This window comes from Rattus norvegicus, chromosome 1 (assembly GCF_021556685.1).
Source record: "Rattus norvegicus strain SHRSP/BbbUtx chromosome 1, alternate assembly SHRSP_T2T, whole genome shotgun sequence".
NCBI classification, from domain to species: domain Eukaryota; kingdom Metazoa; phylum Chordata; class Mammalia; order Rodentia; family Muridae; genus Rattus; species Rattus norvegicus.
This window is the reverse complement of record NC_141534.1, coordinates 50,000,768-50,024,008: the sequence shown is the minus strand read 5'-3', so window position 1 is coordinate 50,024,008 and position 23,241 is coordinate 50,000,768. Positions and strand designations below refer to the sequence as shown.

Here is a 23,241-nt window from a genome sequence, read left to right as displayed (position 1 = left end):
AATACGAGAAAATACAGGTTAACTAAGAACTCACCTTCTCAAAATCAGCAATGAACCAAAATACAAAACTTCTTTTTCTCACAGGGGTGGGGATTAAACTCAAGCTTTGTGCGTGCTGAGAAAGCTCTCTACAGTGTCACCGCCAGCCTCTCTCTCCCTCCTCTGTCCTTTTCTTTTCTTCTATAACAAAGAGGCTGGCTAGCTCAGGCTGGCCTCAATCTCATAAAGCTCACTTCTCAGACTGCAGAGTGCTGGGGTTACAGCCATGGACCTCCAGTCTGGGAGATATGGAACTTTCTGGATGCTAAAATGATGCCACTGTGGACCTCCTGTGTCAGATATTATTCAAAGTGCAGATGTGTAACAAGGTTAGGTGAATGTTAAAGACTGCCTAGCCCCTTCACATGAGACAGACACGACTTATTTCATGTACAAAATCATACATATTTTGTATCATGTTCAGCCTACATATGTAAGGTGAAATTTACTAAATGAAATTTCTGTACAGAACTGGGTTCCAGCCAATTAATGCATCATATATATATATATATACATGTATATGTACATATATATATATTATTTCAATTATGTCCAATCAACATATACTTAAGATTTAATATATTGAAATAAAAGTATGTTGGGGGTTATAAATTCTGAAATAAGAACCTTTCCAAATATAGAACATTCAGAGGCTTGAAGAGTTGGTCAGTGGTTAGGAGCGCTGGCTGTTCTTGGGGTTTGATTCCCAGCACCCGCACAGCAGCTCACAGCAACAACCATCTGTAACTCCAGTTCCAGGAAACCCAATGTCCTCTCCAGCTTTTGCCAGCACCAGGCAGGCAAGTGGTAAATGCAAGACATATGTGCAGGGAAAACACCCTTCTAATACATACAGGATACCCAACTGACACGCATACAAATGGTCTCGGACAGAGGAAGAGCAGAAGTTGGTACTGAATGTTAACAATTTTCTCTACAGTTGATTCACATGTGTGCTGAGAGAGCACTGGGCAGGGCAAGAGAGTGCACTCGTGACCACATGTACGCTAACCACACACTTCACCCCTGAGCTACACACCCAGGTCCCAAATCGATTATCAACACGAACTGACCACAGTAGTCACTGGTCCACAAACCCAGCAGGAATCAGAGGAAAGATGACTACCAATACCTGCCACCACATGGTGACAGATGAACCATCCTGAATGCAAGCGGGCAGTTGGCCAGGTTCTCTGCGCACCTGTAGGGTGCCTTCGGGACACCGACCTATGGAGGTACGAGCCGCCGTGACGGTGACCACCGGTTCGGATCTTCTGTTCATCCTGCTACTCCACATGAGTCTGCCCAGCCCTGGCTGCACCTGCAGGCCCTTGTTGACCCCTGCCAGCCCCTGCCCGGCCTTCCCCGCCCCTCCCCGCCCCCTGCCCGCCCATCCCGGACCGCTGCCCGCCCTTCCCCGCCCCCTGCCCGCCCCCTGCCCGCCCTTCCCCGCCCCTTTCCGCCCCTGCCCGCCCATTCCCGACCTCTGCCCGCCCCTGCCGGCCCCTGCCGGCCCCTGCCCTCACCTGCCAGGCCCTCCCCTGCCACTCCCCGCCCATGCCCGCCCCTGCCCTCTGGTCCCTGCTGTTCCCTACTCCTCCCTGCTTCTTCCAGCTCCTGGCTTAGCAGCTCCCAGGACTCCCATTCTTCCTAAGGAGACCAAGGCTGTGAACAGGGTCCACAGTCCCCAGTCTTGGGGGCAGGGGGGACGCGGGGTCTTATGCTGTGGCATATGTAGTTTCCAGGTCTGGAGTAGGGTAGGGTCCTGGACGTTCCGGATGTGTAGATTACAAAGGGCAGGACCAGCGCGCAGAAGGCTGAGGTGTTGGGAGGAGACACAGGCTGTGGACTTTGAACGCTTCCTTGCAACACACCTGGACTCTCTCTTTGGACCCCCTCGTCGTCTGTTTTGGTGTATTTTCGAAGCAGAGAGGATGACTAAAAGTGTACCTCAGAGTTAGCCGGGACTGGAATGCCCTGGCTAGAATTGCTGAACATGTCACAAGCCAGAAGGAGCAGGATACAGTGTCTGTCAGTTCTCAGGGACTTTGAGATTCCTGCAGGGTGCCGGGGCACCGTCAGGGGACAACCCTGGGGAACGTGGGTGGAAGGAGATCTGAAGACCGTGTCCATGAAAGGACACTGAGGGCTACGGATCGCTGCTGTGTAAAACACCTGCGGCCAAAGTCACACCTTGTCTGCACTTCTAATTACCTCTACCTTGCTAGAGATGGGTCCTCCCACAAACGGTTCACGTGATCCACAGGATGTGGGCAAGCAAAAAGTTATTTCTGCAGAGGGCACACAACTACAATAAAGACTACTGGCTGTGGTGACGCTGGGCTTCTTGCCCCAGAGCTTGGCAACACGCAGACACACACACACACACACACACACACACACACACACACACACACACACATCCATGTGTATATATACATGCCTTTATATTATTTTTCCCAAAGGGAAAAAACTTACCAAATTTTTTCATGTATATCAATATTTCGGGTTTTTCTTTGAATGCATGTATGTATGTGCACCATGTGTGTTCCTAGCTCCCCAGGTAGGTCAGACAAAGGCACTGGATCCTTGGAATGAAGTTAGGGTGGTTTTGAGTCACCATGTGGAGGCTGGGAACTAACTTAGGTCACAATAATTGATTTTTTTTCTCTTCCTCTCTCTCTCTCTCTCTCTCTCTCTCTCTCTCTCTCTCTCTCTCCCCCTCCCTCCCTCCCTCCCTCCCTCCCTCCCTCCCTCCCTGTCAACCATGACTTCATAATGTAACCCTTAGCTGACCTATATATAAGTCACTATGTAGGTCAGGTTGGCCTGGAATTTAAGAGACCCACTTGCTTCTATTCCTTGAATGCTGGGATTAAAGCTGGGCACCACCATGACAGGCTTTAGCCTTACACTGTCATTACAAAATTGCCTAACTCCAGGCAAAGTGCAAGTGTAACTTTAGAAAGCAGATGAAACCTTGGGCACATACTATATCTAAGAAAAAACGCTGACCAAGAAGGGCTTTTTGCCAGGTGAGGTCTTTTCTAATTAAAGAGGAAACATCTTTGGTCACATTTGTCTTGTAATGTTCCATTTACATCTTCCTTTTGCAGACTCCCTCTGGCTATTCTCCCCACACCCCACTCCCTCCCTCACAGGCAGGCTGTAGGACTCCAGGGTTCTGAAAGGACAGCCATTCTGCTTTGCTTCTGCAGCTTCCTGCCTTTCCACTTCCTCTCTCTGGCCACTCCTCAGTCCCCCTTGTGGGCTTACTCTGTCCCTTACCCAATTCTGCAGCAGCTCCCAGGGAAACATCATTCCACCCCATCCCTTCAGTAACCACCCATCATGCTGACAACTCTGAAATCCTTTTACTCAACCTGCTTGTCTATGAGCAGGCTCATCCTCTCTATTTAAACTTCCTAGGACTGGAGTTCAATTCCCAGCACCCAGCACTGGCTTACAACCGCCTGTAATCTCTGGCTCCAGGAGCAGCCATTACCCTGGCTTTGTCAGGCACCTTTTCACATGGAGCCTACCCCACCATTTAAATAAAAACGGGGCTGAGAGATTCCTCAGTAGTTGAGTACTAGTTTGTTGGGCCCTACCCTGTGTGGTGTTTCCCTCCCCCCTCGCTGAGCCTTTTAGCCTGCTATAGCAAGAAGTTGTTCACAGCCTTGGGAGCTGCTCTTAGCCCCTGATTTGGGGCTGGGATTTCCATGGCCCCCTTCTTCCCCACCGAGCCTTCCAGCTTGTTGTCTAAGAAGTTGTTTATGCCCCTGATTGGGCCTGGGACTTTCCACCACACCGACTTTTCCTGTTTTCCTGGTTAGGGATTTGCACCTGCCTTGTTGTTTTCCATGGCTTTTGCCTCTGGTATATAAGGAGATCTCAGTAAAGCGTTTGTGGCACTCTCTGAAAACGGGTGACCCGTGTTATGTGTTTCCTTTCAACCCGCAGAACTACGCCCGATATTCACACACTGGCGGCTCAGGCACCTACACTAGTTGTTCTTGTAGAGGACCTGGGTTCAGTCCTAGCACCCACATGGTGGCTCACAAGTCTGTTCCAGGGAATTTCCAATTGCATTGTTGCCAATGTGCATATACTAACAGTGGAACACATCTGCTTATTTCTGTTAAATATTTGTAAAACTGTATTGCATGTTCCTGAGGTAGAGGCACATGTTCCTGATGTGTAGCCCTGGCCCTCCAGGGACTGACAAGACTTCTTTTCATTAACTACATGCTATGCAGTGACACATCTGTCTATGCAGGTTTGTGCACACTGTGTTGTCTGTAGTCCTGTTAGGGATGCCCCTGTTCTGACTCCAGATGCTGGGACATTACTTGGGTAGGAACTTTCTACTCCCTGATGCTCTTAGGGGATTGCTGATGTGTATTTGTCCTGTCACCCGACCAGTCATTCATATGTGATACATGGCTTCAATAACTGACTTCTGCAATGTCTCTCTTATAGTTTGCTTATGATTTCCACAGCACATGTGACTACCCCCTTGCAGGTTCATCTGAGTAACATACGGCTTATCAGAAATGATCCCAAAGTGACTTCTCAGTAACATGCTGCACACTAAGGCTTCTCTGTTGAAGCTGGCTGTCCTTACCACATCCTAAGCTCTGGCTTTGTTTCTCTTTTCATGATCAAACTCACTGATGAGAAGCAGTGCAAGGGAGGGAAGAGTTTATTTGGCTTTCAATTCCAGTCACAGTTCATCATTTTGGGGAAGCCAAGGTAGACGTTTGAAGCAAGTACTGTCGCTCTGGTCAAGCGGAGAAACAAATGCAGGGAAGGTGCTTGCTGCTCACTTTCCAACACCCAGAGGCACACTGGTTGGGACGGGCAATCTTCTGACTAGAATAGCTAGAATACCTACCCCACCACCTCAGCTTAGAAGAGGTCACTGAATCCAATTTCCACTACAGGATTGGTCTTGGTTTGATCAATGGGAAACCACAAGACAACAAGCAAGCAGGGGTGTTTGAGCGAAGAGCCTGAAGTTCAAACCAGAAGCCACATCCCCATTCCTTGAATGGATCATTTCAGGACCCTGCATAAGGGCGCATGCGTTTAATTCAAGTACTCAGGCAGCACAGAAAGGTGGATCTCTGGGAGTTCAAAGCCAACCTCATCTACAAAACGATTTTCAGGCTATATGATGACACCCTGACTCAAAAACAAACAAACAAACAAACAAAGCAATGGTCAGAGAAAACTATACCCAGAAAGCAAAGACAATAAACATGGAAATAATGAAACTGTCGTTCACTCTGGAGCCCTTGATGACTGACTGGATTTCCCTGTTTTATAACAGTGTCAAGTGCAGTGTCTCAACGTCTTAGCCTTGGGTGTCTCACACTAAAGTACAGCAAGCTGTCGACCTGGGTTCCTGTCCTCAGGTTGGTCCTCTGGTCTCACATTCTGTTTAGTGTTTTAATGAGAACTGTATCAAATAGTAACAAAATAGTAACAAAATTATGCTGCAGTTGCTGGAGACATGGTTCACTGTTAACAACACTTGATGCTCTATCATGAGGACCAAACCTCAGATCCCATGCTCACCTGTAACTCAGGCCTATGTTATCACACACCCTCTTGTGGCCTCCATGGGTACAAATGTGTGTGTGTGTGTGCACACAGACACAATGTTAATTTAAATGAAGAAAATATGTACATAATATACTCCTCAAAGACACACCTCTTGTAGGAAACTGCCTCTGTGAGGCTGGGTGTTCCATGGTGGCCTGTGGCTCTAAGGCAGCCTGTACAGTGATTCCTCAGCAGGACCACTGTCAGTATGGAGGGCTCCTTCATGTGCCCTGCAACACAGTTCCCTCAGTGAACTGATTCCATTCAAAAGGTGGCTGATGTTCTCTAGGCAGATGTGGGGACACACACAACACGCGTGCTTGTGCATGCACACGTGAGCGCAAACACACACACACACACACAAACACACAACCCTACCTATAATAGCAACACTTTAGAAGCTCAGGTAGGGAAGTTTTCTACACTAAGGCTAACCTGGGCTATAGAGCAACCCTCAGCCTCAAAACCAAAAGAATGCATGCTAAAAGTCCCTTAGGTCTCACTGTTCCACTGTTCTGAGCAGTTAGTACAGCACACTGGATCTGACTTAGAAGGATCTGGAAGCTGCAGAGATGGCAGGCAGCACTAGCTGCTCTTCTAGGGACCCAGGTTTGGTTCCCTCACACTCACATGGAGGCTCCTAATACAGACCACAACTCCAGAGCCAGGGGATCCGACACCTCCACTGACACACAGGGGATCGCAACATCTATGCAAACACAACACCTATGCACAGAAAATATGATGTAAAACAGCTGACATGGGGCTGACGAGATGGCTCAGTAGGTAAAGTGCAAATGTTCTGAGGTCAGCCCAAAACCAACTAAAACAACAGCAGCAGCAACAAAAAGAACAGCATAGAGCATGGTGGTGCACCTATGACCACACTGCTGAAGGCTGGGAAGGGCAGACCTCTGGAGCCTGAGAAACTGCCTGTAACTCCATGTGCAGGAGACTAAAACCCTCTTTTGGCCTTCACAGGCATCCTTACAAATATGTGCATACACATACTGCACGCACATTTGCTCATGTGCGCACACACACACACACACACGAACACGCAGGGACACGCACACACACATACACAAGAACACACACACACACACACACACACACACACACACACACACACACACTAAAGAAATAAATAAAAATGGGCAGTGACAGATGGATCTCCGTCAATTCTAGTTCAACATGGCGAGTTCCAGGACCGCCAAGGCTGTTCACTAAGATCCCATCTTCACAAAGAAACAATAATATCTGAAAAACAAAGGCCCCTCTGAACCAAACCAAACCACTGCTCGCTGACTGACACAGAAACATCATTTTTAAACGGATACTTTTTACTCCTTGTCTCTAAAGTCTCATGTTAATATCATAATACAAAATACCGTGACACTGTAAAAGTTCAAGGTCAATAAAAGTTGTAATGTGTTGGAAGTCTAAAGTCTCTTTAACGGTCCAAAGCCACTTAACAGTGGGTGTCTATGAGATAAAAATAAAAAGCAAATTTTATACTTAAATATTCTTGCTGGGTAGGGTGGCACAGGCCTTTAATCCCAGCAGAAAGAGACAGGAGGATTTCTGTGAATTCTGAGACTACAAGGGCCGTGTAAAGAGATTCTGTGTCAAAAAAACAATATTCTTTTTAAAAGTATTCTTATCCCAAGAGAAAGAACTTGGGCATTAAAAAATAATACTAAAATGAATTCACACTTAAGCAAAACTCAAAATCCAGCAGTACAAATTAAAAGTGGATAGTTTAGGGCCAGACAGCCTTCTGGTACACAAAATCCTTGGGCGGTCCACAGCCCTGCCATTCACTGCACACGATTTTCTGCTTCCTTCAGACATTTGCGAATCTGCAGCTCCCATCGATGGTCATCCTACAGTCCCGGCATCTCCAATATCCTGGAGCCTCCATACCACCTGAGGCTTCCCCTTCAGCCTCTCAAGCCGTTCTGCGAAGACCCTGACCCTGCGACCAGGTGCCAAGCCTCGAGTGCTCTCCTTGATTCCCTTCAAAACTAGAACCAGATGACCCTCATAGATTGCCAATTTGGTTTGCAGCACAAGATGTGGCCTGGCCTCAGCTTTGTGACGTCTCTAGGCAGCCTTTCTTATTGTCCTAATGAACCGCAGAAAGTTTCATCTCTCAGTGGAGCAGTTAATGAAGCTGACTCTTCAGCCCCATCCTAAACAGCAAACAGAATCTCAGTCAGAATATCACAGGGGAACCCCAGGCCCAATTCATGGTAAACTCCTTCACCCCTCTCTGAAATCCCAGAAATCAGGCACCCACAGTCCACGGTTCCTATAGTATCACTGTTTTCCAAGCTTCCACTAAAATGGCCCTGGACGTGCTGTAATAGCAAGGTGTTTCCCAGCCTAAGGTCCCAAATTCTCTCACATTTCTCCTAGAACGACGTGGTCAGCTTTTGCATAGCAACAAACCTGTTCCTGATACCAACTTCTGTTCCAGTCAACAAGCTCTCTGATGCAGTGATAATGTGCCTGAAGGATTTAGGGAAGAAAATGCTTATGGGCTTTATGTATCTGACTGTAGTCGTTATTTTTTAATCCATCTCTGTTTTTGCTAGGGTTTCTATTGCTGTGGTGAGACACCATGACCAAAAACAACCAAGTTGGGGAGGAAAGGGCTTGTTTGGCTTACACTTCCACTTGGCTGTACATCACCAAGGGAGTCAGGACAGGAACTCACACACGGACTGCGGTTAGCGTCCTCTGAGTTTCCTTGTTCCTTTAGTAGCTGGAGATGGTAAGATCCACATAGCCTGGGGTTAAGGGACGCAATGAGAGGAAAGTGCCTGGCAAGATGCTTTATAAGACTGTAAAGGGCACACTTAACAGGTCTTCAGTGAACACTCTCACGTCCTGTCATGACTACGTGAGCAGTTCCACAGAAGCCAGTGAGATGTGGAAAAAGTAACAGAGTGACACCAGGTTTGATGGTGAATGTCCACAATCCCAGCACTTGGGCAGCAGAGGCAGAGCACTGAGAGCTTAAAAGGCTATCATCCACGTTACTCATTAACCTTCGATTCTACGTCAACAACAACAACAACAAAATCCGATGCTGGAGAGACAATTCCCTGGGTGAGGAAGGAGGACGGCACTGCCACTGAGCAGGTGACCTGAGTTCAGTTCCTGGGACACGTACTGTGTGTTGTTGGGGGGCGAGGGGTGGAGTGGGAAATGGGATGGTGGGAGGGGAGAACCAACTCCCACAACTTGTCCCTCAACTCCCATACATGCTTTGTAGCATCCCTCAAAATAAATAAATAGGGCTGGAGAGATGGCTCAGTGGTTAAGAGCCCTGTCTGCTCATCCAGAGGTCCTGAGTTCAATTCCCAGCAGTCACATGGTGGCTCACAACCATCTGTAGTGGAATCTGATGCCCTCTTCTGGTGAGTCTGAAGACAGCGACAGTGTACTCCCATATATAAAAGTAAATAAATCTTAAATAGATTAGGAAATGTAATTTAAATATTCTAACAAGAAAAATATCAAAAAAAACTCCAAGACTGAAAACAACTCGAGAAAATACAGGTTAACTAAGAACTCACCTTCTCAAAATCAGCAATGATCCAAAACACAAAACTTCTTTTTCTCACAGGGGTGGGGATTAAACTCAAGCTTTGTGCGTGCTGAGAAAGCTCTCTACAGTGTCACCGCCAGCCTCTCTCTCCCTCCTCTGTCCTTTTCTTTTCTTCTATAACAAAGAGGCTGGCTAGCTCAGGCTGGCCTCAATCTCATAAAGCTCACTTCTCAGACTGCAGAGTGCTGCTGGGGTTACAGCCATGGACCTCCACTCTGGGAGATATGGAACTTTCTGGATGCTAAAATGATGCCACTGTGGACCTCCTGTGTCAGATATTATTCAAAGTGCAGATGTGTAACAAGGTTAGGTGAATGTTAAAGACTGCCTAGCCCCTTCACATGAGACAGACACGACTTATTTCATGTACAAAATCATACATATTTTGTATCATGTTCAGCCTACATATGTAAGGTGAAATTTACTAAATGAAATTTCTGTACAGAACTGGGTTCCAGCCAATTAATGCATCATATATATATATCAGTATATGTACATATATATATTATTTCAATTATATCCAATCAACATATACTTAAGATTTAATATATTGAAATAAAAGTATGTTGGGGTGATAAATTCTGAAATAAGAACCTTTCCAAATATAGAACATTCAGAGGCTTGAAGAGTTGGTCAGTGGTTAGGAGCGCTGGCTGCTCTTGGGGTTTGATTCCCAGCACCCGCACAGCAGCTCACAACAACAACCATCTGTAACTCCAGTTCCAGGAAACCCAATGTCCTCTCCAGCTTTTGCCAGCACCAGGCAGGCAAGTGGTAAATGCAAGACATATGTGCGGGCAAAACACCCATCTAAAACATACAGGATGTCCAACTGACACGCATACAAATGGCACAGAAGAAGAGCAGAAGTTGGTATTGAATGTTAACAACTTTCTCTACAGTTGATTCAAATGTGAGCTGAGAGAGCACAGGGCAGGGCAAGAGAGTGAACTCATGACCACATGCACGCTAACCACACACTTCACCCCTGAGCTACACACCCAGGTTCAAATCGATTATCAACAGGAACTGACCACAGTAGTCACTGGTCCACAAACCCAGCAGGAATCAGAGGTAAGATGAAGCATTCTTCCTCCAGAGAGTCCCCCAGGAGTGAGGGACAGCCTATCTCATGACAAGTGGACAAGGGCTCTGCTGCAGCCTCACTTGCAGCTCTGGCACAGTGTCAGGCCCACACACTTTTCTTGACTGTGTGACATTTTAGGGGTATGTGGAGAATTATGCATACCTTTCTGTGCATCAGCCTGGCCCTGCTCCTAACAATGCAGAGGCAGTCACACCCCTGGTCTAAAATCACTCAGGGAAAACGTTCATAAGGAAGCTTTGACTTCAGCTACAGGAAGGAGGAGGGACAGAAAGAATCCTAGCAGAGAGAACTCCAAAGCAATGTGTGGTGGTGGTGGTGGTGGTGGTGATAGGGTGTGGGAGAGCCAATAAATGTTCTGTTTCTAATGAAGCTGACCTTTCCTGGTCTATTGAAGAGTTACCTGCGGTCAAAACGTGTCCGCCTCAAACACCTCTTCAGTAGCCACCTTGGCCCTCTGCAGAACTTCTTTGATGACAGTTGTCCCCAGGTCGTGGACAGGCACGGTGGACAGGGCACCACTGAAGGAACCTCTAATGGAATGAGGAAGAGGGAAGGCATCCTGAGGAGCACGGAGCGGGTGGATGGGACCAGATGCAGTGTGGACTTTAAATCAGCGCTTTGCCAAGCCCACGGCTTCCCAGAGCCCGAGGTCAGACCACCAATACCTGCCACCACACGGTCAGAGATGAACAATCATGAATGCACGCGGGCAGTTGGCCGGGTTCTCTGCGCACCTGTAGGGTGCCTCCGGGACACTGACCAATGGAGGAACGAGCCGCCGAGACGGTGACCTCCGGGTCGGAACTTCTGTTCATCCTGCTACTCCACACGCGTCAGCACAGCTCTGGCTGCAGTTGAAGCAAACTTTGCAGAGTTGGAGCTGAGCAGGAGAGGAGCCTAAGGCCTCCCCTACCTGGCCCAGCAAGGCCCTGCCCGCCCCTGCCCGCCCCGCTCCGCCCCTGCCCGCCCCGCTCCGCCCCTACCCGCCCCGCTCCGCCCCTGCCCGCCCCGCTCGGTCCCTCCCTGGCCCTCCCCACCCCTCCCCGCCCCTCTTCAACATTCCTGGCCCCTGCCAGCCCAAGCCCGCCCCTGCTGGCCCCTGCCTGCTCCCTGCTCGCCCCTTCCAGTCCTTGCCTGCACCACCTGGCTACTCCTGGCCACTCCCCGCCCCTGCCCGCCCCTGGCCACCCCTGCCTGGCCCTCCCTGCCACTCCCTGCTACTCCTCGCCACTGGTTGGCCCTGCCAGCCACTGCCCTCCCCTTCCGTCCGTCCCCACTCCTCCCTGCTCCACTCCTCCAAGCTCCCTGCTTAGCAGCTCCCAGGACTCCCATTCTTCCTAAGGAGACCAAGGCTGTGAACAGGGCCACAGTCCACAGTCTTGGGGGCAGGGGGAACGCGGGGTCTTAGGATGTGGCATATGTAGTTTCCAGGTCTGGAGTGGGGTAGGGTCCTGGACTTTCCGGATGTGTAGATTACAAATGGCAGGATCAGCGCGCAGAAGGCTGAGGTGTTGGGAGGAGACACAGGCTGTGGACTTTGAACGCTTCCTTGCAACACACCTGGACTCTTTCTTTGGACCCCCTCGTCGTCTGTTTTGGTGTATTTTCGAAGCAGAGAGGATGACTAAAAGTGTACCTCAGAGTTAGCCGGGACTGGAATGCCCTGGCTAGAATTCCTGAACATGTCACAAGCCATGAGGAGCAGGATGCAGTCTCTGTCAGTTCTCAGGGACTTTGAGATTCCTGCAGGGTGCCGGGGCACTGTCAGGGGACAACCCTGGGGAACTTGGGTGGAAGGAGATCTGAAGACCGTGTCCATGAAAAGACACTGAGGGCTACGTATCGCTGCTGTGTAAAACACCTGCGGCCAAAGTCACACCTTGTCTGCACTTCTAATTACCTCTACCTTGCTAGAGATGGGTCCTCCCACAAACGGTTCACGTGATCCACAGGATGTGGGCAAGCAAAAAGTTATTTCTGCAGAGGGCACACAACTACAATAAAGACTACTGGCTGTGGTGACGCTGGGCTTCTTGCCCCAGAGCTTGGCAACACGCAGACACACACACACACACACACACACACACACACACACACACACACACACACACACATCCATGTGTATATATACATGCCTTTATATTATTTTTCCCAAAGGGAAAAAACTTACCAAATTTTTTCATGTATATCAATATTTCGGGTTTTTCTTTGAATGCATGTATGTATGTGCACCATGTGTGTTCCTAGCTCCCCAGGTAGGTCAGACAAAGGCACTGGATCCTTGGAATGAAGTTAGGGTGGTTTTGAGTCACCATGTGGAGGCTGGGAACTAACTTAGGTCACAATAATTGATTTTTTTTCTCTTCCTCTCTCTCTCTCTCTCTCTCTCTCTCTCTCTCTCTCTCTCTCTCTCTCCCTCCCTCCCTCCCTCCCTCCCTCCCTCCCTGTCAACCATGACTTCATAATGTAACCCTTAGCTGACCTATATATAAGTCACTATGTAGGTCAGGTTGGCCTGGAATTTAAGAGACCCACTTGCTTCTATTCCTTGAATGCTGGGATTAAAGCTGGGCACCACCATGACAGGCTTTAGCCTTACACTGTCATTACAAAATTGCCTAACTCCAGGCAAAGTGCAAGTGTAACTTTAGAAAGCAGATGAAACCTTGGGCACATACTATATCTAAGAAAAAACGCTGACCAAGAAGGGCTTTTTGCCAGGTGAGTTCTTTTCTAATTAAAGAGGAAACATCTTTGGTCACATTTGTCTTGTAATGTTCCATTTACATCTTCCTTTTGCAGACTCCCTCTGGCTATTCTCCCCACACCCCACTCCCTCCCTCACAGGCAGGCTGTAGGACTCCAGGGTTCTGAAAGGACAGCCATTCTGCTTTGCTTCTGCAGCTTCCTGCCTTTCCACTTCCTCTCTCTGGCCACTCCTCAGTCCCCCTTGTGGGCTTACTCTGTCCCTTACCCAATTCTGCAGCAGCTCCCAGGGAAACATCATTCCACCCCATCCCTTCAGTAACCACCCATCATGCTGACAACTCTGAAATCCTTTTACTCAACCTGCTTGTCTATGAGCAGGCTCATCCTCTCTATTTAAACTTCCTAGGACTGGAGTTCAATTCCCAGCACCCAGCACTGGCTTACAACCGCCTGTAATCTCTGGCTCCAGGAGCAGCCATTACCCTGGCTTTGTCAGGCACCTTTTCACATGGAGCCTACCCCACCATTTAAATAAAAACGGGGCTGAGAGATTCCTCAGTAGTTGAGTACTAGTTTGTTGGGCCCTACCCTGTGTGGTGTTTCCCTCCCCCCTCGCTGAGCCTTTTAGCCTGCTATAGCAAGAAGTTGTTCACAGCCTTGGGAGCTGCTCTTAGCCCCTGATTTGGGGCTGGGATTTCCATGGCCCCCTTCTTCCCCACCGAGCCTTCCAGCTTGTTGTCTAAGAAGTTGTTTATGCCCCTGATTGGGCCTGGGACTTTCCACCACACCGACTTTTCCTGTTTTCCTGGTTAGGGATTTGCACCTGCCTTGTTGTTTTCCATGGCTTTTGCCTCTGGTATATAAGGAGATCTCAGTAAAGCGTTTGTGGCACTCTCTGAAAACGGGTGACCCGTGTTATGTGTTTCCTTTCAACCCGCAGAACTACGCCCGATATTCACACACTGGCGGCTCAGGCACCTACACTAGTTGTTCTTGTAGAGGACCTGGGTTCAGTCCTAGCACCCACATGGTGGCTCACAAGTCTGTTCCAGGGAATTTCCAATTGCATTGTTGCCAATGTGCATATACTAACAGTGGAACACATCTGCTTATTTCTGTTAAATATTTGTAAAACTGTATTGCATGTTCCTGAGGTAGAGGCACATGTTCCTGATGTGTAGCCCTGGCCCTCCAGGGACTGACAAGACTTCTTTTCATTAACTACATGCTATGCAGTGACACATCTGTCTATGCAGGTTTGTGCACACTGTGTTGTCTGTAGTCCTGTTAGGGATGCCCCTGTTCTGACTCCAGATGCTGGGACATTACTTGGGTAGGAACTTTCTACTCCCTGATGCTCTTAGGGGATTGCTGATGTGTATTTGTCCTGTCACCCGACCAGTCATTCATATGTGATACATGGCTTCAATAACTGACTTCTGCAATGTCTCTCTTATAGTTTGCTTATGATTTCCACAGCACATGTGACTACCCCCTTGCAGGTTCATCTGAGTAACATACGGCTTATCAGAAATGATCCCAAAGTGACTTCTCAGTAACATGCTGCACACTAAGGCTTCTCTGTTGAAGCTGGCTGTCCTTACCACATCCTAAGCTCTGGCTTTGTTTCTCTTTTCATGATCAAACTCACTGATGAGAAGCAGTGCAAGGGAGGGAAGAGTTTATTTGGCTTTCAATTCCAGTCACAGTTCATCATTTTGGGGAAGCCAAGGTAGACGTTTGAAGCAAGTACTGTCGCTCTGGTCAAGCGGAGAAACAAATGCAGGGAAGGTGCTTGCTGCTCACTTTCCAACACCCAGAGGCACACTGGTTGGGACGGGCAATCTTCTGACTAGAATAGCTAGAATACCTACCCCACCACCTCAGCTTAGAAGAGGTCACTGAATCCAATTTCCACTACAGGATTGGTCTTGGTTTGATCAATGGGAAACCACAAGACAACAAGCAAGCAGGGGTGTTTGAGCGAAGAGCCTGAAGTTCAAACCAGAAGCCACATCCCCATTCCTTGAATGGATCATTTCAGGACCCTGCATAAGGGCGCATGCGTTTAATTCAAGTACTCAGGCAGCACAGAAAGGTGGATCTCTGGGAGTTCAAAGCCAACCTCATCTACAAAACGATTTTCAGGCTATATGATGACACCCTGACTCAAAAACAAACAAACAAACAAACAAAGCAATGGTCAGAGAAAACTATACCCAGAAAGCAAAGACAATAAACATGGAAATAATGAAACTGTCGTTCACTCTGGAGCCCTTGATGACTGACTGGATTTCCCTGTTTTATAACAGTGTCAAGTGCAGTGTCTCAACGTCTTAGCCTTGGGTGTCTCACACTAAAGTACAGCAAGCTGTCGACCTGGGTTCCTGTCCTCAGGTTGGTCCTCTGGTCTCACATTCTGTTTAGTGTTTTAATGAGAACTGTATCAAATAGTAACAAAATAGTAACAAAATTATGCTGCAGTTGCTGGAGACATGGTTCACTGTTAACAACACTTGATGCTCTATCATGAGGACCAAACCTCAGATCCCATGCTCACCTGTAACTCAGGCCTATGTTATCACACACCCTCTTGTGGCCTCCATGGGTACAAATGTGTGTGTGTGTGTGCACACAGACACAATGTTAATTTAAATGAAGAAAATATGTACATAATATACTCCTCAAAGACACACCTCTTGTAGGAAACTGCCTCTGTGAGGCTGGGTGTTCCATGGTGGCCTGTGGCTCTAAGGCAGCCTGTACAGTGATTCCTCAGCAGGACCACTGTCAGTATGGAGGGCTCCTTCATGTGCCCTGCAACCCAGTTCCCTCAGTGAACTGATTCCATTCAAAAGGTGGCTGATGTTCTCTAGGCAGATGTGGGGACACACACAACACGCGTGCTTGTGCATGCACACGTGAGCGCAAACACACACACACACACACAAACACACAACCCTACCTATAATAGCAACACTTTAGAAGCTCAGGTAGGGAAGTTTTCTACACTAAGGCTAACCTGGGCTATAGAGCAACCCTCAGCCTCAAAACCAAAAGAATGCATGCTAAAAGTCCCTTAGGTCTAACTGTTCCACTGTTCTGAGCAGTTAGTACAGCACACTGGATCTGACTTAGAAGGATCTGGAAGCTGCAGAGATGGCAGGCAGCACTAGCTGCTCTTCTAGGGACCCAGGTTTGGTTCCCTCACACTCACATGGAGGCTCCTAATACAGACCACAACTCCAGAGCCAGGGGATCCGACACCTCCACTGACACACAGGGGATCGCAACATCTATGCAAACACAACACCTATGCACAGAAAATATGATGTAAAACAGCTGACATGGGGCTGACGAGATGGCTCAGTAGGTAAAGTGCAAATGTTCTGAGGTCAGCCCAAAACCAACTAAAACAACAGCAGCAGCAACAAAAAGAACAGCATAGAGCATGGTGGTGCACCTATGACCACACTGCTGAAGGCTGGGAAGGGCAGACCTCTGGAGCCTGAGAAACTGCCTGTAACTCCATGTGCAGGAGACTAAAACCCTCTTTTGGCCTTCACAGGCATCCTTACAAATATGTGCATACACATACTGCACGCACATTTGCTCATGTGCGCACACACACACACACACACGAACACGCAGGGACACGCACACACACATACACAAGAACACACACACACACACACACACACACACACACACACACACACTAAAGAAATAAATAAAAATGGGCAGTGACAGATGGATCTCCGTCAATTCTAGTTCAACATGGCGAGTTCCAGGACCGCCAAGGCTGTTCACTAAGATCCCATCTTCACAAAGAAACAATAATATCTGAAAAACAAAGGCCCCTCTGAACCAAACCAAACCACTGCTCGCTGACTGACACAGAAACATCATTTTTAAACGGATACTTTTTACTCCTTGTCTCTAAAGTCTCATGTTAATATCATAATACAAAATACCGTGACACTGTAAAAGTTCAAGGTCAATAAAAGTTGTAATGTGTTGGAAGTCTAAAGTCTCTTTAACGGTCCAAAGCCACTTAACAGTGGGTGTCTATGAGATAAAAATAAAAAGCAAATTTTATACTTAAATATTCTTGCTGGGTAGGGTGGCACAGGCCTTTAATCCCAGCAGAAAGAGACAGGAGGATTTCTGTGAATTCTGAGACTACAAGGGCCGTGTAAAGAGATTCTGTGTCAAAAAAACAATATTCTTTTTAAAAGTATTCTTATCCCAAGAGAAAGAACTTGGGCATTAAAAAATAATACTAAAATGAATTCACACTTAAGCAAAACTCAAAATCCAGCAGTACAAATTAAAAGTGGATAGTTTAGGGCCAGACAGCCTTCTGGTACACAAAATCCTTGGGCGGTCCACAGCCCTGCCATTCACTGCACACGATTTTCTGCTTCCTTCAGACATTTGCGAATCTGCAGCTCCCATCGATGGTCATCCTACAGTCCCGGCATCTCCAATATCCTGGAGCCTCCATACCACCTGAGGCTTCCCCTTCAGCCTCTCAAGCCGTTCTGCGAAGACCCTGACCCTGCGACCAGGTGCCAAGCCTCGAGTGCTCTCCTTGATTCCCTTCAAAACTAGAACCAGATGACCCTCATAGATTGCCAATTTGGTTTGCAGCACAAGATGTGGCCTGGCCTCAGCTTTGTGACGTCTCTAGGCAGCCTTTCTTATTGTCCTAATGAACCGCAGAAAGTTTCATCTCTCAGTGGAGCAGTTAATGAAGCTGACTCTTCAGCCCCATCCTAAACAGCAAACAGAATCTCAGTCAGAATATCACAGGGGAACCCCAGGCCCAATTCATGGTAAACTCCTTCACCCCTCTCTGAAATCCCAGAAATCAGGCACCCGCAGTCCACGGTTCCTATAGTATCACTGTTTTCCAAGCTTCCACTAAAATGGCCCTGGACGTGCTGTAATAGCAAGGTGTTTCCCAGCCTAAGGTCCCAAATTCTCTCACATTTCTCCTAGAACGACGTGGTCAGCTTTTGCACAGCAGCAAACCTGTTCCTGATACCAACTTCTGTTCCAGTCAACAAGCTTTCTGATGCAGTGATAATGTGCCTGAAGGATTTAGGGAAGAAAATGCTTATGGGCTTTATGTATCTGACTGTAGTCGTTATTTTTTAATCCATCTCTGTTTTTGCTAGGGTTTCTATTGCTGTGGTTGAAAGATCCCACGCAGAGAGACCCTTACTCAAGTCTTGGGAAATCGCGGACCCCAGACACAGAGAGACCATTTTGGATGTAATAAGCAAAGGCGAGGTTTATTACGGAGACCTATTACAGAGATCTCCGGGCCGACACGTATCCCGCGCAGGAGACAGAGGTGTCGGCCCCGAGAGGCTGGGAAAAAGAGTATTTAAAGGCAGAGGCTGTGAGCACCAGGGGATGGGGGATGTCAAAGGGGAATGCACAGCAAGTTACAGGATTGTTTTATGGCTCCAGGAGATAAGGGGACGCCAGAAGGTTTTATGGCCCCTGGTTCCTGGAACAGAGCTACTAAATCAGGAGAAGGGTAGGGTCTTCAGGTCCTCATTATTTTTAAACGTTTGTCAAAACTGATGGAGCATTTGTATTTGAAACACCTCTGGTTAGGCTTGGGCTGCCCGGTTTCTTGGAGTGCTCTCTGCAGGACACAATGGCTGAAAAGCACAAGTAGGGGCTTATCAGGGTCTGGAGGACATCTGGTTAAAGTATGACTCTGAGTAAGCTGGGGGGACGTCTTTGGATGGTTTATGGGTCAGTCTTCGATAGCCTGAGCTGGTTCTTGCATTCCTTTTCTTTATCTTTATGGCCTGCTATTCCTGGCTGCAGGGCTTAGCCCTGAGTTTGTGGCTTTTGGGGCTAACTCTTTTAATTTTATATTTTTAAACCTAGAATTCGTATAATTTTCTTTTCATAACAAGGTTAGGTGAATGTTAAAGACTGCCTAGCCCCTTCACATGAGACAGACACGACTTATTTCATGTACAAAATCATACATATTTCGTATCATGTTCAGCCTACATATGTAAGGTGAAATTTACTAAATGAAATTTCTGTACAGAACTGGGTTCCAGCCAATTAATGCATCATATATATATATATATGTATATGTATATGTACATATATATATTATTTCATTTATGTCCAATCAACATATACTTAAGATTTAATATATTGAAATAAAAGTATGTTGGGGGTTATAAATTCTGAAATAAGAACCTTTCCAAATATAGAACATTCAGAGGCTTGAAGAGTTGGTCAGTGGTTAGGAGCGCTGGCTGTTCTTGGGGTTTGATTCCCAGCACCCGCACAGCAGCTCACAGCAACAACCATCTGTAACTCCAGTTCCAGGAAACCCAATGTCCTCTCCAGCTTTTGCCAGCACCAGGCAGGCAAGTGGTAAATGCAAGACATATGTGCAGGCAAAACACCCTTCTAATACATACAGGATACCCAACTGACACACATACAAATGGTCTCGGACAGAGGAAGAGCAGAAGTTGGTATTGAATGTTAACAATTTTCTCTACAGTTGATTCACATGTGTGCTGAGAGAGCACTGGGCAGGGCAAGAGAGTGCACTCGTGACCACATGTACGCTAACCACACACTTCACCCCTGAGCTACACACCCAGGTCCCAAATCGATTATCAACACGAACTGACCACAGTAGTCACTGGTCCACAAACCCAGCAGGAATCAGAGGTAAGATGACTACCAATACCTGCCACCACATGGTGACAGATGAACCATCCTGAATGCAAGCGGGCAGTTGGCCAGGTTCTCTGCGCACCTGTAGGGTGCCTTCGGGACACCGACCTATGGAGGTACGAGCCGCCGTGACGGTGACCACAGGTTCGGATCTTCTGTTCATCCTGCTACTCCACATGAGTCTGCCCAGCCCTGGCTGCACCTGCAGGCCCTTGTTGACCCCTGCCGGCCCCTGCCCGGCCTTCCCCGCCCCTCCCCGCCCCTGCCCGCCCATCCCGGACCGCTGCCCGCCCCTGCCCGCCCTTCCCCGCCCCCTGCCCGCCCCTGCCCGCCCATCCTGGACCCCTGCCGGCCCTTCCCCGCCCCTCCCCGCCCTTCCCCGCCCCTTTCCGCCCCTGCCCGCCCATTCCCGACCTCTGCCCGCCCCTGCGGGCCCCTGCCCTCCCCTGCCAGGCCCTCCCCTGCCACTCCCCGCCCATGCCCTCCCCTGCCCTCTGGTCCCTGCTGTTCCCTACTCCTCCCTGCTTCTTCCAGCTCCTGGCTTAGCAGCTCCCAGGACTCCCATTCTTCCTAAGGAGACCAAGGCTGTGAACAGGGTCCACAGTCCCCAGTCTTGGGGGCAGGGGGAACGCAGGGTCTTACGATGTGGCATATGTAGTTTCCAGGTCTGGAGTGGGGTAGGGTCCTGGACGTTCCGGATGTGTAGATTACACAGGGCAGGATCAGCGCGCAGAAGGCTGAGGTGTTGGGAGGAGACACAGGCTGTGGACTTTGAACGCTTCCTTGCAACACACCTGGACTCTTTCTTTGGACCCCCTCGTCGTCTGTTTTGGTGTATTTTCGAAGCAGAGAGGATGACTAAAAGTGTACCTCGGAGTTAGCCGGGACTGGAATGCTCTGGCTAGAATTGCTGAACATGTCACAAGCCAGAAGGAGCAGGATACAGTGTCTGTCAGTTCTCAGGGACTTTGAGATTCCTGCAGGGTGCCGGGGCACCATCAGGGGACAACCCTGGGGAAAGTGGGTGGAAGGAGATCTGAAGACCGTGTCCATGAAAGGACACTGAGGGCTACGGATCGCTGCTGTGTAAAACACCTGCGGCCAAAGTCACACCTTGTCTGCACTTCTAATTACCTCTACCTTGCTAGAGATGGGTCCTCCCACAAACGGTTCACGTGATCCACAGGATGTGGGCAAGCAAAAAGTTATTTCTGCAGAGGGCACACAACTACAATAAAGACTACTGGCTGTGGTGACGCTGGGCTTCTTGCCCCAGAGCTTGGCAACACGCAGACACACACACACACACACACACACACACACACACACACACACACACATCCATGTGTATATATACATGCCTTTATATTATTTTTCCCAAAGGGAAAAAACTTACCAAATTTTTTCATGTATATCAATATTTCGGGTTTTTCTTTGAATGCATGTATGTATGTGCACCATGTGTGTTCCTAGCTCCCCAGGTAGGTCAGACAAAGGCACTGGATCCTTGGAATGAAGTTAGGGTGGTTTTGAGTCACCATGTGGAGGCTGGGAACTAACTTAGGTCACAATAATTGATTTTTTTCTCTTCCTTTCTCTCTCTCTCTCCCTCCCTCCCTCCCTCTCTCCCTCCCTCCCTCCCCGTCAACCATGACTTCATAATGTAACCCTTAGCTGACCTATATATAAGTCACTATGTAGGTCAGGTTGGCCTGGAATTTAAGAGACCCACTTGCTTCTATTCCTTGAATGCTGGGATTAAAGCTGGGCACCACCATGACAGGCTTTAGCCTTACACTGTCATTACAAAATTGCCTAACTCCAGGCAAAGTGGAAGTGTAACTTTAGAAAGCAGATGAAACCTTGGGCACATACTATATCTAAGAAAAAACGCTGACCAAGAAGGGCTTTTTGCCAGGTGAGGTCTTTTCTAATTAAAGAGGAAACATCTTTGGTCTCATTTGTCTTGTAATGTTCCATTTACATCTTCCTTTTGCAGACTCCCTCTGGCTATTCTCCCCACACCCCACTCCCTCCCTCACAGGCAGGCTGTAGGACTCCAGGGTTCTGAAAGGACAGCCATTCTGCTTTGCTTCTGCAGCTTCCTGCCTTTCCACTTCCTCTCTCTGGCCACTCCTCAGTCCCCCTTGTGGGCTTACTCTGTCCCTTACCCAATTCTGCAGCAGCTCCCAGGGAAACATCATTCCACCCCATCCCTTCAGTAACCACCCATCATGCTGACAACTCTGAAATCCTTTTACCCAACCTGCTTGTCTATGAGCAGGCTCATCCTCTCTATTTAAACTTCCTAGGACTGGAGTTCAATTCCCAGCACCCAGCACTGGCTTACAACCGCCTGTAATCTCTGGCTCCAGGAGCAGCCATTACCCTGGCTTTGTCAGGCACCTTTTCACATGGAGCCTACCCCACCATTTAAATAAAAACGGGGCTGAGAGATTCCTCAGTAGTTGAGTACTAGTTTGTTGGGCCCTACCCTGTGTGGTGTTTCCCTCCCTCCTTGCTGAGCCTTTTAGCCTTCTATAGCAAGAAGTTGTTCACAGCCTTGGGAGCTGCTCTTAGCCCCTGATTTGGGGCTGGGATTTCCATGGCCCCCTTCTTCCCCACCGAGCCTTCCAGCTTGTTGTCTAAGAAGTTGTTTATGCCCCTGATTGGGCCTGGGACTTTCCACCACACCGACTTTTCCTGTTTTCCTGGTTAGGGATTTGCACCTGCCTTGTTGTTTTCCATGGCTTTTGCCTCTGGTATATAAGGAGATCTCAGTAAAGCGTTTGTGGCACTCTCTGAAAACGGGTGACCCGTGTTATGTGTTTCCTTTCAACCCGCAGAACTACGCCCGATATTCACACACTGGCGGCTCAGGCACCTACACTAGTTGTTCTTGTAGAGGACCTGGGTTCAGTCCTAGCACCCACATGGTGGCTCACAAGTCTGTTCCAGGGAATTTCCAATTGCATTGTTGCCAATGTGCATATACTAACAGTGGAACACATCTGCTTATTTCTGTTAAATATTTGTAAAACTGTATTGCATGTTCCTGAGGTAGAGGCACATGTTCCTGATGTGTAGCCCTGGCCCTCCAGGGACTGACAAGACTTCTTTTCATTAACTACATGCTATGCAGTGACACATCTGTCTATGCAGGTTTGTGCACACTGTGTTGTCTGTAGTCCTGTTAGGGATGCCCCTGTTCTGACTCCAGATGCTGGGACATTACTTGGGTAGGAACTTTCTACTCCCTGATGCTCTTAGGGGATTGCTGATGTGTATTTGTCCTGTCACCCGACCAGTCATTCATATGTGATACATGGCTTCAATAACTGACTTCTGCAATGTCTCTCTTATAGTTTGCTTATGATTTCCACAGCACATGTGACTACCCCCTTGCAGGTTCATCTGAGTAACA

At 48.3% G+C, this 23,241-nt stretch overlaps 1 protein-coding gene and 1 long non-coding RNA gene across 7 annotated transcripts in view; both read right to left on the bottom strand.

The window, feature by feature from the left end:
- The window catches only part of Acat2l1 (acetyl-CoA acetyltransferase 2-like 1), a 36,379-nt gene extending 24,848 nt beyond the window's left edge, over positions 1–11,531 (bottom strand). The window contains exons 1-3 of one of the 4 annotated variants that reach the window (XM_087605471.1): positions 11,511–11,531; positions 11,111–11,224; positions 10,777–10,906 (exon numbers count right to left, since the gene is read on the bottom strand). Coding sequence is in view for 1 of the 4 variants with exons in the window: in XM_087605452.1 (XP_087461578.1) it covers positions 1,267–1,336 (70 nt within the window). In the remaining 3 variants the exon portion in view is untranslated. Of the gene's footprint in view, positions 1–1,266; positions 1,409–10,776; positions 10,907–11,041; positions 11,318–11,510 lie in introns of those variants that run through there. The other 3 variants (XM_087605456.1, XM_087605463.1, XM_087605452.1) reach the window with 3 other exon arrangements.
- Positions 11,532–16,990: 5,459 nt separating this feature from the next.
- Positions 16,991–20,937, bottom strand: LOC148006965 (uncharacterized). Of its 3 annotated transcripts, XR_015649397.1 has the most exons (3): positions 20,460–20,920; positions 18,079–18,182; positions 16,991–17,863 (listed from the first exon to the last, which is right to left on the bottom strand). It is a non-coding gene; the product is annotated as an uncharacterized LOC148006965 (long non-coding RNA). The 3 variants fall into 3 exon arrangements; XR_015649399.1 differs by lacking the exon at positions 18,079–18,182 and having other exon boundaries at positions 20,460–20,937; XR_015649398.1 differs by lacking the exon at positions 20,460–20,920 and having other exon boundaries at positions 18,079–18,473.
- Between the last annotated feature and the right edge of the window lie 2,304 nt (positions 20,938–23,241).